At 43.0% G+C, this 18984-nt stretch overlaps 2 protein-coding genes across 5 annotated transcripts; one reads left to right on the top strand and one right to left on the bottom strand.

Annotated features, from left to right (window-relative positions):
* Positions 1–12602: 12602 nt before the first annotated feature.
* On the top strand, positions 12603–14701 carry LOC121680664 (P2X purinoceptor 7-like). 3 transcript variants are annotated; one of them, XR_006021770.1, is made up of 5 exons: positions 12603–12940; positions 13139–13208; positions 13750–13904; positions 14120–14164; positions 14334–14701. XR_006021770.1 is itself a non-coding variant. In XM_042060140.1 (4 exons), the coding sequence occupies exons 1-4, from the start codon at positions 12819–12821 to the stop codon at positions 14488–14490; spliced, it is 504 nt and encodes a 167-aa protein (XP_041916074.1). In that variant the 5' UTR covers positions 12603–12818; the 3' UTR covers positions 14491–14701. The 3 variants fall into 3 exon arrangements, 2 of the variants coding, with proteins under 2 accessions (XP_041916074.1, XP_041916075.1); XM_042060140.1 differs by lacking the exon at positions 14120–14164; XM_042060141.1 differs by lacking the exons at positions 13750–13904; positions 14120–14164.
* Positions 14480–18430, bottom strand: LOC121680663. Of its 2 annotated transcripts, XM_042060138.1 has the most exons (11): positions 17820–18430; positions 17117–17315; positions 16764–16995; positions 16335–16608; positions 16065–16245; positions 15871–15947; positions 15596–15776; positions 15266–15514; positions 14985–15156; positions 14743–14891; positions 14480–14649 (listed from the first exon to the last, which is right to left on the bottom strand). In XM_042060138.1, exons 1-11 carry the CDS (start codon positions 18087–18089, stop codon positions 14480–14482), a joined length of 2154 nt encoding a protein of 717 aa, XP_041916072.1. In that variant the 5' UTR covers positions 18090–18430. The 2 variants fall into 2 exon arrangements, with proteins under 2 accessions (XP_041916072.1, XP_041916073.1); XM_042060139.1 differs by lacking the exon at positions 17820–18430 and having other exon boundaries at positions 17117–17799.
* Between the last annotated feature and the right edge of the window lie 554 nt (positions 18431–18984).

Below are 18984 nucleotides of genomic sequence, written 5' to 3'. Positions count from 1 at the left end.
TGTCACTAGACATTAAGAAATCATGTTCATTTCAAATACTTATATCACTGACAACAGTAGTCCGGCCAGGATATTGTCATTTAAAAAGTGAAGTTGCAGCCCTCAACTGATATTGATGTTGTGTTTTGGCCTGATGCGCCACCCTCCACCTATCTACTAATCACGAAGTCAGTAGTGTTTCGCCATCAGGGTTGGCAACCTCGAGTCAGGGGGGAGGGGGAGGGGATACATCGCTCTTCAGTATTTTGAAAGTGATTGCAGTACCAGTTTTGGCCACAATCTTACATATGGTTCCTTTAACACCTGGAACATGTTTTCCCTTTCACATAAGCAGTTGTCAGTCACCTTCTAAATGCCCCTTACTCTCATTTCATGCTTTCTCCCAGCTACTCAAAAGGTCCACAGGTTATGGAGGACTTCCTGGTCTCCAACGACATGAGTAAACATTTGCAGGTAGGCTGTGTGTCTACTGCATTGAGTCATGAATGTGTGACAAATACACAAACATAAAACAATACAATACAGAAAACCATGGAAACACTTTGTAAAATGTATTTTAGTTTTCAAAGGATGTCCTACCAGGTCACCTATGTCATTTCTGAAAAGCATGAAGTTATGAAAAGAACCATAAATCCTTTTATATATATATATATGCTCTTCACAACCCACTGTTAATTGTATGAACACAATGAATGCCTGAACTGTGTTTTAGGGTCCTGTGCAATGTGTAGAAAACCCCAGGGGTAATGGGGTGAGGGTTTACATGGACCAGACATTCTACAACTGCCCTCTGCCTCAGGTAAGGTTGGGTCATGATGACTTAACTTGGCAACAATGTGGAAAAGGAGTCTGAAGCATAACAAAATGTGGAAAAAGTGAAGAGCTGTGAATACTTTCCATATGTACTGTAAATATTGTTTAAGTACCTACATTACCATTGTAAAAGGAATATTTCAATGTAACCTCAGGTAAGGGTGGGTCATGATGACTGAACTTGGCAACAATGTTTTTGATGGTGTAATGATTAATTCATAAAAAACAAATAGGGATAAGATGAAGTGTGAATTAAAAAGCAATGTCACATATTCTGGTCAAAGTTACAATTTCACATTTTACTCCTCACTGTCCTACTTGAATTAGGGTAGTTGTCGAGGGTATTAGTGTGATCATCGTATATCCAGAAAATGTAGGATTGTGAGAGATTATGGCTGTTGTCTTACAGATTCCGGTCCAATGTGAGGACAACCCAGAGGGACGTGACATCATGGTTTACTATGACAAGACCTTTTTCATGAGCCCTCAGGCAAGAACACCTTAAAACATTTAGACAGCTACTAATATTTGAACCCAGGCCTTTGCTTGAGTCATAACCTAATACAATGCTTTGATGCATCATAGGTGTCTGAGAATGATAAATTGGGCCTAAAGTGTTTTTCAGAGGTAGTCTATGTTTTGAAAGTAGATTTTACAAAAATCAGTCAGTTACCTCTACCAAAAGTTCTCAGGCAAGACCTGACCTCTGATGTACCTCTGTGATGTTATACAGGACTCTGCTGCTCCCTGTATTGACATACAATTGTTTCTGTCTATTGCAGTAATGCCAAACAGTGAGGCCAACTTCATGAAGATTGTGATTCCTGTTTCTAAAAGGGCACAGATTGTACACTGTCTGTTATGAATGATCAAAGGGAGCAGTTTTTGAATAGTGTGTGCGCAATCTACCAAAACCAAAACATAATGTGCCTTTTACGTCCTTACTGCCTAATTGTTAATATGGGTACTTTGTGAATCACTGTCTAATCCTGCTACTGTGAAGAGTGATGTTGTACACTTTGTTGCAATGGAAGTGATTAACTCATAAGAATGTGAATGCAACAACTACTTTAATGTCGGAACAATTTGCAATGACGTTATGGTTTTATTCCAGGTCTTTTTATAGTCACTTTTAAATGATGTCCAAAATACATCCAGCAATATCAACCAGTTCCATTATTACATTCGATCTCCAATGTATATAATTCTGGCCCCAAACACACACATGCACTTTTTTGTAATCTTTTATATCTAAAATGAAAATGTATGTTTGAATATTATATATTTTTTTAACTTTATTTCGTGGGATTTACATTTATTTTATCTAGCTGGCGATTTTATCCAAATTGACTTAGGGAAAAACAGGGAGCCAGGTGGACAGCTAATACATTTTGGCCTGTGCCATAAAGGAAAACAGATTTAACTGTTAAAACTATGTTTTCTAAAAGCCTATATCCTCTAGATGTGATTCAACATGCACTGAGACATGTCCCACTTTCCTCCATACCATGCAGAATACATAATTCTGTGTTGTATTTTCCAATGTATTGTAATGGATTTATTTGTGGAGTATGCCACCTATAGCTTTTTTGTGGGGTGTTGGAGGATTGTGTGTAGATTGTTGAGAAAAAAAATAAATAATTGAATGCATTTTAAGATGAGTCTGAAGCATAACAAAATGTGGAAAAAGTTAAGCGCTGTGAATACTTTCCGTATGTACTGTAAATATTATTTAAATACCTACATTAGCATTGTATTGAAAAGGAATATTTGGAGTTGACCAATGACCGGCTTGGTGGAGTTCAAAAATGCCAAGACTGTTCTGGAAATAACTCTGTCACAGTTTAACGATCTAGACATTAAGAACTCTGCTCCAAAATTGAAGGGAAGAAGTGTAATCCACAAGAAACAGTTGATCCTGCTCAAAGTGCACTGCAGCATTGGGATATTGTTGGGCATGTGCAGAGTGGAAAAGCAGGTTTGGTCTTGGTACCAATGGGAAAGCATGGGGTACAGCTAGAAGCGCCACAAGAAATGTTGGGCCATATGTAAGAAACATTTTTCTATTGATCACAGAAGCCCAAATAGATGCTTTATGGCTGGCACTTTCACCTCTAGTTTTGTCCGATGAGTATGTTGTTCATCACAGGGTGGTGCAGGAGAGCAAAGAGTGAATATCAGAGGATGTGAATAGTAAAACAAGCAGCTTACAGGTAGGCCATAATCTGCAATTCTGGGTGACATTTTATCTTGACAACCAATCAAATTACACTTGCTCCTGAAGTAACTTGTTGATTGGATGGCTCTGAATTTGGTCCGACACTCGTTACTTTCCAAAGACCGTAAATTAAAGTTTCAGTCTCTCCAGTGACATCCCATCCAAGTGATAGGGGAACACAAAACATACATATATCGCCTAGATTGCCTGTAAGGATTTCTCAACCAATCCACTCTACAGGGGCGCCACAACACATTCGTTTTAAGAGTAGTTAAAGGACCATCGACAGACTCTGAAGAAGATGCATCGGTGTCGAAACGTTAGTCGGTTTGCACTAATTAAAAATCACTAACCAGGATGAAGTGCAAGTGACCCCCTTCTACTCCATTGACAGAAATAGGATGCACCAGAGCTCAATTGCAAACGTTTTAACAAAGGGTCTAAATACTTATGTAAATGGGATATTTCAGTCTTTTTTTATATAAATTTACAAAACACTCCGAACACCTGCTTTTTTGTGGAGTATTGGAGCATTGTGTATAGATTGATAAAATTGAAAAAAAAAAATGAATTGAATCCATTTTAAAATGTGTAAAAAGGGTCTTAAAACTTTCCGGTTGCACTGTACACTTAACCTGACCCTAGCCAGATGAATTTCGCTCCGCCTAGCTCCACTCATCCATCTGGAAACGATCCATTGAAGTGTTGCTTCAGAAGGCTGGGCCTAATCAAAAAATGCTTGCATATGATTGAATAAGCCACTTGTCCGTCATCTATTGACGTGCTACTTCAACCACTCACATCGAAGCCAACCCGTGACGCTAATAACAGTGTCACAGTCGCTTCTACGCTATGTCACATCTATGAAACTCCCGCCCTGCGTCCTGATTGGCTGAACCATGAAGTCGGTTGCAGAAATCACTCTCAATGGAAGAGGTCCCAGATGGATGTGAGTGAAGCTAGGCGGAGCTATAGCGGAACGAAATTCATCTGGCTAGGGTCAGGTTACTGTACACTGGCTGCATACATACAAAGTCTTACAAGGATACAAGGAAGTTTATTGTCACATGCATATAGTTACTGGAAGTAAGAAATGCAGTGAAATTATGTCTGGTGTCAGCCTATTTGTGTATTTATGGGGGGGTAAAAAGTGCAGTAGAAGAGGGGTTTAGTAGATTAAGTGGCAAGGGCTGCATAAGAAAGGTGGGGGAGGATTGGGATTTGGGGGGGGGGGGGGGCACCAACAAGGAGCACCCAAGAGCAACAGGGGCAAGGAAAAACTCCCTTACCAAGGAAGAAACCTTGGGCAGATCCACGGCTCAAGGGGCTAACCCAACTGCCAGGGGTCTTGGTGTGTGTGTTGGGAGGATGACAGGGGAGATGGGATAGTGTGCTGTGTATGTGGGGAGAGGGCAGTGTGCAATATGTGTGTTGGGGAAGCTTCCTCATGAGACAATGTGCTGTGTATTGGGGGCGGGGGGGCAGTGTGCTGTAAGTATGTTGGGGATGTGTGTTGGAGAAGCTTCCTGATGAAATAATGTGCTGTGTATGTAGGGGAGAGGGAGGGGGCAGTGTACTGCAAGTATGGTGAAGGGACTTACTATTGCAAGCAGAGTACTGTATGTATGATGTATGTGAGTGATGACAGTGAAGATGTGTGTGTGGGCAAGAGGGGAGTGGATCAGTGACTGTGTGTGTGTGTAGTGTGTGTGTGGGTAGGTGGGGGCAGTGTGCTGTAAGTTTGTAGAGGATGTGTGTTGGAGAAGATCCTGAAGACAATGTGCTGTGTATGTAGGGAGGGGGGGCAGTGTGCAGAAATAAGAAAATAAACTAGAATTGCGGTTCCGAGGAACTGCAAGAGTGGGTTTGATCAGTGGCATGGAACTCGGCCTCATCCAAGGATTCCAACGGTACCTCATTTATGAAAATCGGGCACACGGATCAAAAGTTATCTGCATTAATGCAACATCCAATAAGCTAAAACGCATAAATAACATGGTTGCTATGCTGGTCGCTAGGTTGACATTACAGGGGTGGTTTCTAGGTTGTTGCTAGGGTAATTAGTTAGTTGCTAGTAAGCCATCTTAAGCTGACTGCATAAAGTGATTATTTTAAGAGATACATTTTCAAACCAGAACTGTGTATAGGTCATGGTTAAAAACGTATCAGAATCTCAGAAATAATCACATAATGCAGCCAGTTTAAGATTTTTTAAGAAGTCAGATTTTTTAAAGGCAATCAAATTTCTGCTGACTCTCTTCTGGCTGCGGTTAAAGGCCAGCGCCTCCTGAGAGGCCTGAAGGGTCAGTTCTGAGGTTGTTGGCTGCTGGAACCGAAAAATGGACTGCATTTTCTTAAAAGACAATGTGACTGAAGTGCGGGCAAAGTTTGCACAAAAATGTACGATTTTTCCCACCCTCATCGACCTTGTCATAAAACTTGTTTAAATGATCACACGACGCCTCCTTGCTGCTTTGTCGTCTACATCAGCCTTTCTCAAACTTCTTTGACCTGAGGCCCAGTCAAGGCATACTTTGAGGTCATAGGGCCCACCTACATGAACCCACCCCCTCCTCCCACCCCCCCATCAAATTGTAATGATATCACAATTATTATTATTTTTTTACTATATTGCTATACATGCACTTCAAAACAGTCAATGTTTAAGGTGTTAAGATTGTTCACAAAAGTTTGTGAAAGCATGCACATCAGAGTACTGCTTTACTAATGTAAAATATAATTAGGCCTACACTAGTTTAATTGTTTTTGCATTGTTGCATGATGCTTGCATGAGAAATACTTCTCAAAACAACAGCAATTATATGGGTGCCGTTGTTTTGGGATGTTTCCCTCATGCAAGCATCATACACTGATAGAGTGTATATATATGCTATTTAATTACATTTCATTTGAATGCCTGAATGTAAGAATTCAGGAAACACAATACCAGCTTTTAACATTTCTGTTGTTTACTAGTTTATGTAAATCGCATAACACATGAACTGTTATACACAATAATACTGTGCCCATTCATTAACATATATTAAACATCAGGCGTCTTGTTTACACATTAAAACCATATTTACACTTCGAATTTCGCCTCCAAATTGTAGAAACTACATCTACGAAGTCTAAGGAAGATAACCATGTAGTCTGTTCAAAGATAAAATAAATTTTGACAGAACTACAGACCTCGTAAAAGTAGGCCTAGTACCTAAAATGACTCCATTCACTTCATTGCAAAATCGCGGTTGGTCTACATTAAAACCATAACGTTACTAACAATTTACATTTCGACTCCACATTGTTGTAGTACCATACCAAGGGTCTTAAGAAGTGAGTCAATTTGGCTGATTACGTTAATGCATTTCCAGGGCATATAGAACCTATAATAGATCAACGTTGTCTGTAAGCTCCACAGATCGTGGCAAGACAATTTAATTGATTGGGGACTTCTTGCCGGGCAATGATGAGCAACTTAATTGAATGGTAGTGTTGCGTGGATGTGTACAATATCTGTATGAATGTGTGTTTCTCAATGTTATAATCTATACAACTGCACACATGACTAAGTTTGAATGGAGCTAGCTGGGCACAGAACTGGGCTGAATGGATTTGGAAAATACTTTATTTTATTTTATTTTTATGACCTATATGAACATGGTTTGGCTTCGCGCTGTCTCATCTTTTTTTACATGACCTTTACAACTGGTGCTGGCAAGGCATTGAACTGGGCTGAATGGATTTGGAAAATATATCTATATATTTTTTTTTTAATGACCTGTATCAACATGGATTGGCTTTAAAAAAAAGATGAGACAGCGCTTCTACATTACCTTTAGAACTGGTGCTGGCAAGGCATTGAACTGGGCTTCATTTGGGGATTCCAACAGTACCTCATATTTGAAAATCGGACATACAGGTCAAAAGTTACATGCACACACCTTCATATACACAGACAGCCCAGCCCAGCCCGTTAGACATTGCCAGATGGCTTAGAACTCTGCCAGGTGCAAGTAATCAACTCTTAGCAGTAGAGGTCCTCCAGGTGCAAGTAATGAGGTGCTGTGATGTCATAGAGGCCCAGCATTCCGCCATTCATTTCAATGGGGCCAAAAAACGCCAAAGCCATGCTGTGGGCTTGCTGGATCAAACCCACTAATAATAATAATAAGAAAACTTAAGAAGAACAATAGTGGGCTTGCTGGATCAAACCCACTAATAATAAGAAAACTTAAGAAGAACAATAGTGGGCTTGCTGGATCAAACCCACTAATAAAAGTCTGTAGCATAGGGAGAGGGATATAAAAGTGCTCTAAAAGTCATGTAGGTGTGTGTGTGTGTGTGTGTGTGTGTGGGGGGGGGGGGGGGGGTCATGAGTGCTGAGGAGTGAATGAGTGCAAAGTCAGTATAGTGTGAGTTCAGAGTTGGGAAATGTTTGACAGTGCTGAGGAGTGAATGTGTGCAAAGTCAGTATAGTGTGAGTTCAGAGTTCGGATGGCCTGGGGATAAAAACTTCTCCTGAGTCTCTCAGTTCTGGCTTTGTGACTACATAGGCATCTTCTTGATTTCAGCGGTAGGAATAATCCATTGTTAGGATGAGAAGAGTCCTTCAGAATCTTTTGGGCTCTTAGGAGTACTCTTCTGGAATAGATATCTTGTAGAGCAGGTGTAATGGGTAGAGAAAATGGCCTCTTATATTAGTTTAAACAGTTACCCCCTCCTATTTTTTTTGTTTTATTACATTTAAGATAACATTCCCATGTATTTCACTTCATGCCAGTAGATGGCGATGTTACACTGCTTTACCGTAGTGGGTTGCCGTGGAGACGGTAGCTCGAGCACTCAGAAATAAACGTCCAGTGCTTGAGAAAGGCATAATTTCTGTATCTCCACTTCTTTTCAACCCACAGTGCTATCCAGCCTGTGGTCTTGTATCTGCCCAGATTCCCCTAGGTCTGAGGCCGGTAACAATTGGGGGCTCGTCCAGGATTCAGCATTGCAAAGCGAGGTAGACAGTCACTGCGACGGTGAGACCAGGTGTCTAAGCTTCAGGGAAGGCTGCTGTGTTGAGTGTCATCCAGAGAGCAACAGTCACCGGTGAGACGTCACGATGACTACAGCAACCCCACGGCGAATGTTGATCCTCCAGATCATCAAACAGCTTCCAGCACTGAGTTCCAGTCAATTGCAGTCAGTTGCCAGGTCAATTGAAGATGGTGGTGAAAGCACTGAGGGCCTCAGTGAGCCAGAGCTCTATGACTTAATCATCGACTACACCAGGAGCGAGAGGTTGAAGGCAATGGAAGATGAAGGCATGGCTCAACTCCTCTCCCTCCAGGACCTGCTGCAGGAAGACTCTGGGTCTGGTGAGGTTTGTGTTTCCACCGTTAGCATGGACGGCACACTGACTCCTACACACCAACTCTTACCTCCCGCCACAAGGGACATCCACCCACATTCATCAGTGGACATTCACACCCACCCGTCGTCCACGGACCTTCACATACACCCGTTGTTCACGGACACTCACACACATTTGTCATCCATGGACATGCACACACACACACGTCACTCATGGACAGAGATGTTCATGCACCTGCTCCTACAGGGAGACCAGCCCAGCCGAGCGTCATTGGCATCCATGGTGCCCACCATGCTAGGACAAGCCTATCCTCAACTGTAACAGATCAGGTAGTCAGGCTGTCTGATGTTACTGCTCTGCTTCCACAATCTGATGTGTTCGCCAAAGACGATGCTGACATTGGCTGTATGCCTGATCTCCAACTTAGAGTCAACCTTACAGATGAAACACCAGTCCAAAAGTCTTACAATTCCATCCCAAAGCCCTTGTATCAAGAGGTAAAAGACTATGTTCAGAACTTGCTTGACCGTGGTTGGATCAGGAAATCCACCTCATCATACTCTTCTCCTGTGGTCTGTGTGAGGAAAAAGGACATGAGCCTACGTCTCTGTGTTGACTTCCAGGGGCTGAACAGCAAAACCATCCCTGACCGCCACCCACTTCCACGCATCCAAGACCTGCTTGACAATTTAGGAGGCAACTCATGGTTTTCTATACTAGACCAGGGCAGTGCTTACCACCAAGGCTTTGTTGAAGAGAGCTGCCGGCATTTGACAGCTTTTAGCACACCTTGGGGGTTTTATGAGTGGGTACGCCTCCCATTTGGCCTCACCAACGCTCCAGCAGCATTCCAACACTGCATGGAAGGTGTGCTGGCCGGTCTAAGAGATGAATGCTGCTCTCCTTACCTGGATGATGTGCTCTGTTTTTCCAAGACTTTCCAGGGCCATGTTGAGGACTTAAGACAGGTTTTGTGTCGCTTAAGAGAGCATGGAGTGAAGCTGCGCCCGAAAAAGTGTGAGCTGTTCAAACGCCAAGTGAGATATGTTGGACGCTTGGTCACGAGTGAAGGTGTTCAGGTAGATCCCAAAGACCTGGAAGCTGTGTTGCAGATGAAGGAGAGGAAGCCAAAGAATGTCGGAGAGGTCCGAGCTCTACTTGGTTTCTTGGGCTACTATCGCTCATTCATCCAGGACTTTTCCAGAATAGCCCGGCCACTGTTTAAACTTCAAGAACATCCGGCCCCATCCAACAAGAGTCCCGTTGCAGCCAAGTCCACCCAAAAAGGCAAGAGCAGTGGTCAGTTACCATCCAGGACACCAGTTCAGTGGACACCCGAAAACAGTGCTGTTGTGTCCCGCCTTGTGGACATGCTGATCAAACCCCCCATCTTGGCCTACCCTGACTTCGATTTGCCATTCATCCTGCACACTGATGCATCCAATGAAGGTTTGGGGGCTGTGCTATACCAAGAACAGAACAGCAAACTCCGGGTTATTGCTTATGGGTCCAGGTCGCTCACGCCTGCTGAAAATAATTACCATCTCCATTCCAGTAAGCTTGAGTTTCTCGCCCTGAAGTGGGCCATATGCGATAAGTTCCGTGATTATCTGTATTATGCAACAACGTTCACTGTGTATACAGACAACAATCCCCTCACCTACGTCCTGAGCACGGCCAAGCTAAACGCTGTTGGACATCGCTGGGTTGGTGAATTAGCCGACTTCCACTTCAACATCAAGTACAGGCCAGGCAAGGTGAATATTGACGCGGATACCCTGTCCAGGTTTCCAGTGAAACTCCAAGACCACCTGAAGGAGTACACTGAGACAATGCCACCCGAGGTTGTATCCGCCATCTGGCAGGGGAATAAAGCTCAGAGGGATGAGGATGTGTCCTGGGCTGCCGCCCTTCAGATCTCCGCCTGTGATGACGACCCTCCTCTGGTGAGTACGCCCATGTTCACCCCAGAAGACATCAGAGCTGCCCAGACAGGAGATGAGTCCATTTCTGAGGTGATACAGTTGAAAGGGAGCGGATGGAATCCGCGAGACAAAGACCGGAGTCCAATGCAACCAGGAACACGACGGCTTATGCATGAGTGGAACAGGCTGAAACTGGATAATGGTATTCTGTACAGGCATGCAGGACAAAATCAACAACTGGTCCTTCCCAAAGCATTTAAGTCAACAGTGCTCAAACACCTGCACGATGACATGGGACACGTTGGCGCTGATAAAGTTATCCACCTTGCAAGGCAACGGTTCTACTGGCCTTTAATGCAGCGCGACATCGAGGACTACGTCATCCGCCGGTGCCCATGCATCAAGCAAAAGCGACCTGCTGTGCATGAGAAAGCACCAATGGGCTCAATCACAACTAGTGCACCGTTTGAGCTGCTCTCTGTTGATTACCTTCACCTTGATCCCAGTAAAGGAGGTTACGAGTATGTCCTTGTGGTAGTAGATCACTTCACCCGTTTTGCTCAGGCCTACCCAACTCGAAACAAGTCTGGCAAAACAGCGGCTGAAAAGATCTTCTATGACTTCATTCCACGCTTCGGGTACCCTCAAAAGCTCCACCATGACCAGGGCAGAGAATTCGAGAACACCCTGTTCCAGAGACTTCAGCGGCTGGCGGGAATTTCTCACTCCCGAACTACTCCTTACCATCCGCAGGGTAAACGCCTGAACAGAACACTTCTCCAGATGCTCTGAACGCCTGAACAGAACACTTCTCCAGATGCTCAGGACGCTCCATGAGGAAAAGAAGGCAGAGTGGAAAGACCATCTCCCCAGTATAGTCCAACTGCACGAAGCATGACTCTACAGGCTACTCACCATTCTTCCTCCTCTTTGGAAGACATCCACAGCTGCCCATTGACCTTATATTCAACCTCGACCCAGATCGGCTGGCACAGACACGGCAAGAGTATGCACAGACCTGGGCTTCCCGGATGCAGGATGCATACCGGATTGCCTCTGAGAACAGCAAGAAGTCGTCTGAAAAAGGGAAAAGGCACTACGACCAAGGTGCCAGAGGAGCCTTGCTGCAACCCGGTGATCGTGTGCTTGTCAAGAACCTGTCTGAGAGAGGTTGTCCAGGCAAACTTCGATCTTACTGGGAACAAAAGATCCACCATGTCATCGAGAGGCTGGGAGATGGACCAGTATATCGAATTCAAGCTGAAACAGGTGACCAGACCCTCCGGGTGCTCCACCGCAACCTCCTCTTGCCCGTCAGTGACTTGCCAGTCGGCCCTGAGGTACGTGACATTGGTGTGGAGCAGAAGCCCCAAAGACGGAGACGTCATATGCCACCCAGGGAAGCAGCAGAAGTCTAATGTCGGCACCTCAGATGATGAGGGAGAGTGCTCCTACAACCTCAGACCCTTGCCTGTGTATGAGAGGAAGGCTGTTAGACACCACCCACCCCAACCCGAGCGACGCAGTGAGCTGAGGGCTGTGGCTCCAGAATATCAACCAGTGAGCCGAGCACCTGAGTCTGAGGCTGTATGGTGGCCAGGACCATCTGACCCTTTGGTGACAGCAGAGCCAATGCCTGTACCAAGAAGGGTAGATCCGTCCCCAGCTGTGGAAGGACCGGAACAACACAGTGATGATGCTGTGGAGAGTGGAAGTCCTCAGGATCCTGAGATAAATGTTGTGCCTGTTCCTCAGCCAGTAAGAGAGGTAAATCAGCAACTGAGGAGGTCCACCCGCCCAGTTAAACCCAGAAGCATCTTCATGTATGACCAGTCAGGAGAACCCTCCTACCAGCCTTGTAGAATGGGAACAAATGCCATGTACTGTACCCCTTTGCCCATGCTGGCCTACCCAGTGTTTCATGAGATGTGCTACTATCCTCCCCCAACTGTATGGATGTATAGTAGAACTGACATTGACCAGGACATGAAAGACACTGACATTGACATAGAACCTTACCTCCATACTACTTACCTGTGACTGACATACTGGCTTACTTCCTGTTCAGACTGATGACTCCTGAAGACCGTACTTACTTGACGTCCTGACCGATAGTCTGTGAGTACCACTGTAGCCAGTAGTCCAGTTTAGTTCTGGATGTCAGGAGACATCTTTTAAAGTAGGGGAGAGTGTAATGGGTAGAGAAAATGGCCTCTTATATTAGTTTAATTAAACAGTTACCCCCTCCTATTTTTTTTTGTTTTATTACATTTAAAGGGGCCCTATTATGGTATTATTTACTGTTTATTATTTAATTTGTTGGGTCTAATAGAATCGATTTACAACGTTGAAGTGTCGTCGGCCATATTATTTTTCATCATACGTCTATCAGTATTACAACCCCTATGTGAAACGCCCGGTTGCTGAGAATTTTGAGGGAGTTAGAATCTTGGCGCTGACAGAAACGTCTCGTCAGACATTTGTAAGTTAGGCGATTATGGCGTCAGTGCTGCCTTACCAATTTGAACCAGAATCCGACCCCGAAAGCGATAATGGAGCTGATGGAGCCAATGATGAGCGCGATGTTAGTCGTAGATTGGACCAAGACGTTTCACTGTGGTAAGTTTTTGTTTATTCTATTATCCACACCTGATTTACGAAATGTATCTCTATAGCCTAGCGTCTAATTTAGCCCGAGGCTAGTAGGCTACTCGTACTAACAAGCTTTATTTGCCTGCCTGACATGGAATATAAGTGAACTGCTTTTGTCTGCCAAAAATAGTTAGTTCTATAACTTATAACATCTTTGTTACTTAGGTGCACTTGTGGGAATTGTGCCACTATGCCTAGTGAAGTGGAGAACGTCTGCTGCAGAGAAATCACAAAGGTAAAACTGATAACTGTAACTTTATGCTAGGCTACTACACGGTTTGGTGTTTATTTCTATGGACTGACCTAATGTCCTAGCATAACATCCCCTTTAGATGAGTAGCTTAGGCCTACTAGTGAACTAGGCTACGCATGTTTATGACATCTCTAGCATAAAGCATCAGCATTACACTTGTAATGGTAAACGAGTGATCTCACCAGTTCATTGTAGTCTCAGCCAGGTGCATACTGTATTATAATCATTGTTATGTAAAAAAACTAATCAATGATACATTTTTATAATTAATATGTAATGGTAAACGAGTAATCTCACCAGTTCACTGTAGTCTCAGCCAGCTGCATACTGTATTATAAATCATTGTTATGTAATAAAAAAAACTAAATCAGTGATAACTTTTTTTTGTAAATAAAAGTCTGACAAGAAACCATGTGGCTTCCTGAATCAATATTGTCCATGCAGTCATGTAGCACTCTGAACAATGATGATGCCAAGGTCACTTGTTACACAGTAGTAGTTCTTGTCTTATTTTCTTTATTAGGTAGTAAGACGAATGAGCCAAGTGCCAATACCCATAATGTGCATGACAGAACATCCAGGCCTAGAACCTGTGTGTCTAAACCCATACAGTCTGCAAAATATCTACAACATTTACAAATATGATTACGGACCTGTTAGGCACAGAACAGAAGAAGAGTAAGTTACTTTGGCTGTAATAAGCTCTTACTAAACAAAACAAAAGCATTATTCTTATGTAATTTGTATGCATGTAAACATTGATGACAATAGTGCATAGCTTCTTCCATAGAGTATGAACCTTTGAGGTAATATTTGAAGAGTTTGGTTTCAAAATGCTATATCTCCATTTTTAAAAACATTAAAAAGTCATGTTATTCAATTGTGTATTTCAGATAATATCAATCAACTTGCTGTTTTGTTGTTTTGATTGAGTAAAGGTAAATCAATTAATGCCCAATTACAGTTCTACTGAAATTACTTGCAAAACAAATTGTAAAAAAATAATAATTATTTATCAAAGTTCTTTAAAATGGTCGATGTAGCGTTTTGGAACCAAACTCTTCATTTGAAAACAGTTGAACAGAGAACTGTGCCTTGTCCCTTCAGGCGTTTGAGGCATCTTGCCTATCGCAGCTTTGTAAGCTGGTGCTGGGGCTACTTAGGACCTAGTCGTCGGGTCATCATCCCGTCATGTGTGGTGCAGCGGATACGGCAGCAGTTCCCGTCTGGTGATTACATAGGCTTCAGACCACCTATTGATTGAAGCGGGAGACGTGACGGGCAACCAGCTCAGCCTTTGGAGTTTTCGGGAATTCTGCTGAGAGGTCTGGAGGGATGGGGATGGTCTTCAATTCCTCTGCAAAAGATGTAGGGTCCTCAAAAACTTCCTGCATGAGCAGCCTCATGAGTTCACGTACATAGTCTGGAAGATATAGCATTCAAATCCAATAAATGTATCCATAACAATCTGTAAACTGTTGTGGCTGTATTTAAAGAAACTCTTTAACAAACTTACTGAAGGTTGGATTTGTTTTCACGGGCTTCACAATGCCTTCCCCCCTCTTCGCCTTTGGAAAAACAACCTTGAAAACGGCCTGTCCTGTAGATGTTGTGGCTTGCTCCCGCATAGCATTTTCATTGTGGTGCATTGCTGCTAGATACAACCTATGGTAACAACACAGCAAAATTATTAAATACATAGAATGACTGACAGTCATCTCAATCAGTCACTTTTAAAATAATGACATTGTGTATTACCTGCACAACATTCCCATGAAGGGGAAAACTACATTCTTTGGTGCAAAACGTAGTATCAGGCTGTGGAAGGACTCTAGCGATGAGGTCTGGTGATGGTGGCTGAGTTTCTCTACATCCTTCAGGACTCTCTTGTTGAGCAGTATTTTCTCAGCTTTGTGAAGTGCAACTGATCCTTCAGTAAAATAAGAACACGTGGTGAAATATCAACCCCCCTGCATCACAACAAAAGACTGGAAAAATGTAATACTTGATTTTCTGAGCAAAGATAATTTGGCACATACCAGGTTGTAACCATTTGCTAGGGTCCCTTGAGACGTGGTCGGGATGCAGACATTTGGGGAAAAGGGGGTCTTCATGAACATGAACATTTTGTAGGTGGTTTAGCAGTGATGTCCATTTTGCCACCTTTTCTGGTCCAGTGCTTGATGACGTGGCACACCAGTAGACATGGTTTTTGATGCTCTGTAGCCACTTCTTCAGAACATCACAGTCTTCATTGTGCGAAGCTTTCTCAAGTTTCTTGGACAAACCTGTTTACCACACACACTGATTATACAATCTGTTAATTGCTAACTTCAAAGTTTAGGATATGAATTAGGAAAACACTTTACCTTTCTCAAAGTGCCAAACGTCATAGAACTGAGTTACGCTGCGTTCCCTCAGAAATTTCTGGATCTGTGGATGACGGTCTGTCACAATGTAATCCACCTTCAATCCATTCGACTCCAGATGATCTAGGCATCTTTTCAGTCCTTCCTTCTCCATATGATAGCTGCCACCTACTTCATTGCTCTGGTAGTGAATGGTCATTACAAACAAAAAACATTAGACAAAATCACACACTTTTAAGATTCAAATTCAAACAAATCCAAAGAGAGAAACATACCTGAACAAGTTGGATGTCCATAATGGTGTTGCTCTCCAGATTCATTAGAGTGTAGCTGCCAAACTTTGCGGAGTGCCCTAAAATAATGTATTACAGAGTGTGTAAAGCTTTTCAGCACACCATCAAGGGATGTCATATGATTCAGAATGCAAACTAATAATTTAGTTGCCAGAATATTTCAAATTTCTACAAACCTGGAGAATCAGCCCTCATGTCTCCTCCTACTGCAACCACCCCACCAAGGTGCAATTGATGCTGGAAATGACTCTGCTGATCCATCTTCCACTTGTGAACAATAGCCGGTTCCATGTAATTCCTTGCATGCCTTCTGAAGGTGTCATACTGAAATATCTGGAGTTGCATGGCCTTGCACAGCTTTAAAGAAAAGACAAATAAGAGGCGTTTTAGACCAGTTTAGTTCATCACTAGAAAGATTCACATGTTTGAAATGGTAAAATGCTTACCTTTTCCAGTTGGATGAAGGAGGTCCCTGTAAAGTAGGTAGCCGCAGAAAGTTGTAGGTTGCCGACAGGGGTACTTCCAACCATGGGCTGACTCTCCCACTCTCTGAAGTAACTGCAGTGTGGACATCGCTGAGTGAAAGCCACATAGGTTCCCATCCTTCGTCGTTGGAGATTACAGCCCTTCTTACACACTGGACAGTTTTCAAACAGCTGTTTGAGGCAGCTTTCAAAAACAATATACTTTTCCTCATCATGTGTGGACTGTGTCTCAAACCTAACAGATTAGAAACACAACATAATATTAGCTTTTAAATATGTTTTCTAGAATATTAGCAATGTTGTATCGCTGGTAACCATATACTGAAAACAGTAGCCAATACTGCTTTTAGTACAGCCAATACTAAACAGTAGCCAATGCTAAAAACTTACGAGATGTCAGATTCCTCTGTAAGTACAGAATCTCCAGGGTTGTAAGTCGAGTCCAGAGGCTCCTTATGAAATTCATTTGAGGAGTCGCTCTCCTCCTCGTCCTCCAACTCAAGCCGTGGTCTCTTGCTAGGTCGACAGCCTGGGCCCTTTATTGGTGTAGACGCCAGTGGTGAGTCTATACCAGAAATTATTCCAGTGCCTACACTGAGAAGAGGCAGCTTTGTCTGGATACCTACGAATAATATAGACACATCTTATTAGAAAATAAAAAATAATTCAGCTGATGATTTTGTCCTGGGTACTGAAGATATAATACAGAGTAGACCTTGGTTAACAACTACATCACACAATACCTTTGCTTCTCATGTGTGCCGTTTTCAGCGATCCCATGGACAACTGTGTGCCGACTGAAGTCGTCTTCAATGGCGCACTTTGTACTCCCACAGAATGCATTCCCACGGTGTTACTTGTCTGGGTTCCCGCCGAAATAAGCTGAGGAGAGTCGGTCTGACATCCGACGTGCTGGAAGGGGCTATATGGGGCACTGGAGTCCTGTAATTATAACACCAAAATCTGTTACGAAAATAATTTTATACAACCTAACAGTTAACATCTGAAACAAAAACTATAACCATTCAACCAAATAGTACCCCTCACATAGCTGACGTTAATTGTCCGTAGACGGACTCTGTTACCGTTTAGAATTTGTTTGAGATCCCCCGCGAAAACTAACGTTAACTTATAACGTTAGGCTACAAATAACACCAGTGACAAATTAATCAGCCTTGCGTCAAGACTACAGACTACTACTTCGCTCTACTTCAACATGGTAGCCTCACTATCAGAGCTAACTGCTACACATTGGTTTAATTATACCACTGAGCTTGCTTTTAAGCTACTGTAATTACACCTTTGCTCAGCTCAGACCACGAACTTAGTCAGCCTCTAGCACTAGCAGTTAGCTATCTCCGCTCGCAAGCTTGTAGGGTTAATTACCCAACTAACGTCAACCTTACACACAACAACTTTTGTTAATATCAAAAAAGGTTTACTTACATGTCGAGCGACATCTTCACCCATAGGGCCACACAAAGTTGGAACAGCATCTTCCCTCAGAGCAAGCAGCTTCGCAAATCCTGTGCTGAACAAACGCAGGTTGCTGAAGCAGCCATCCGTGAAGTGACGGGGACACAGAAAAATGGTCGGTAAAGTTGGGGGAATAGAGTTAAAAATAAACTCTAGCCAACAGGTATGTGTAGGCTCTGCCTTTGGCAAAGCATACAAGGGAGACGTCCCTTCACAACGAAGAAAACACCTTCTACCCATTGCTAACCGAAACTTTACTTGCTGAGAAACGCGAAATCGAACTGTTCTAGACTGACTGTGAAATCATCTGATGACGCTGTCCCATTTACTCCCAGCAAAAGTACGAGGTTACGTCACCTCGTACCGGAACTAAAATAAAGCAACGGCTGAAATTCGCATCGAGGCGTTTCTAGGCAGCTCAGTAGTCTGTCTTTGCGATATTCATTTACTCCCCCCTAGTGGTTACTTTTGATATTGTGTCTTTGCCGACCATTTACATACACAAAAAGCTATGTAATCCACGATAGGACAAGGAAAAAACGAAAAAGCATAATAGCACCCCTTTAAGATAACTTTCCCATGTATTTCACTTCATGCCAGTAGATGGCGATGTTACACTGCTTTACCGTAGTGGGTTGCCGTGGAGACGGTAGCTCGAGCACTCAGAAATAAACGTCCAGTGCTTGAGAAAGACATAATTTCTGTATCTCCACTTCTTTTCAACCCACAGGTATATTTTTTAAACCTTTCCAATTTCTGTTAATATGTATCAAAAGAGTATTTCACCAGTACGTTTGTCTGTGTAGTGTAAAAAGTCATGTCATGTGTAGAAATGTGATTTAGAATGTTTAGAAGTATTTTCTTTATACTGTAGCTAGCGAGCTAGCAGAAGCTAGATTAAGTTAGCAAGCTACCGTCAGTTCAGCTTCCGTTCTCTCGTCTTTCTGTATGAACTATAAAACAGGTATAGCATCGAGTGAACGTCAGTATTTTAATGTTTAAGTGTATGTAACATGTATGTTAAGTTTCTCAGTACTTTGTACTTTTGTTTGGTTTAGTTGTGCTCCATTCTAATTTGCTAGTATATCTTGTTAGCCAGAGCCTGTCAGGTTCTCAATGTACGTTGCCGCCAGTG

This window comes from Alosa sapidissima, chromosome 13 (genome assembly GCF_018492685.1).
Source record: "Alosa sapidissima isolate fAloSap1 chromosome 13, fAloSap1.pri, whole genome shotgun sequence".
Lineage (NCBI taxonomy): Eukaryota > Metazoa > Chordata > Actinopteri > Clupeiformes > Clupeidae > Alosa > Alosa sapidissima.
Note: the sequence above shows the minus strand (reverse complement) of the source record. Positions and strands in the feature narration are given on the sequence as shown.

What these genes read in the sequence shown, in the direction of transcription:
- LOC121680664 (XM_042060140.1), top strand. Translation starts at nt 12,819, where the DNA reads ATGGCGTCAGTGCTGCCTTACCAATTTGAACCAGAATCCGACCCCGAA. An exon ending in GACCAAGACGTTTCACTGTG is followed by an intron (nt 12,941 to 13,138) that starts GTAAGTTTTTGT and finishes TTTGTTACTTAG; the next exon opens with GTGCACTTGTGGGAATTGTG. An exon ending in AGGCACAGAACAGAAGAAGA is followed by an intron (nt 13,905 to 14,333) that starts GTAAGTTACTTT and finishes TTGTCCCTTCAG; the next exon opens with GCGTTTGAGGCATCTTGCCT.
- LOC121680663 (XM_042060138.1), bottom strand. Translation starts at nt 18,089, where the DNA reads ATGGGTAGAAGGTGTTTTCTTCGTTGTGAAGGGACGTCTCCCTTGTAT. An exon ending in GGCACACATGAGAAGCAAAG is followed by an intron (nt 16,996 to 17,116) that starts GTATTGTGTGAT and finishes TATTATTCGTAG; the next exon opens with GTATCCAGACAAAGCTGCCT. An exon ending in CCTTCATCCAACTGGAAAAG is followed by an intron (nt 16,246 to 16,334) that starts GTAAGCATTTTA and finishes TTTTCTTTAAAG; the next exon opens with CTGTGCAAGGCCATGCAACT.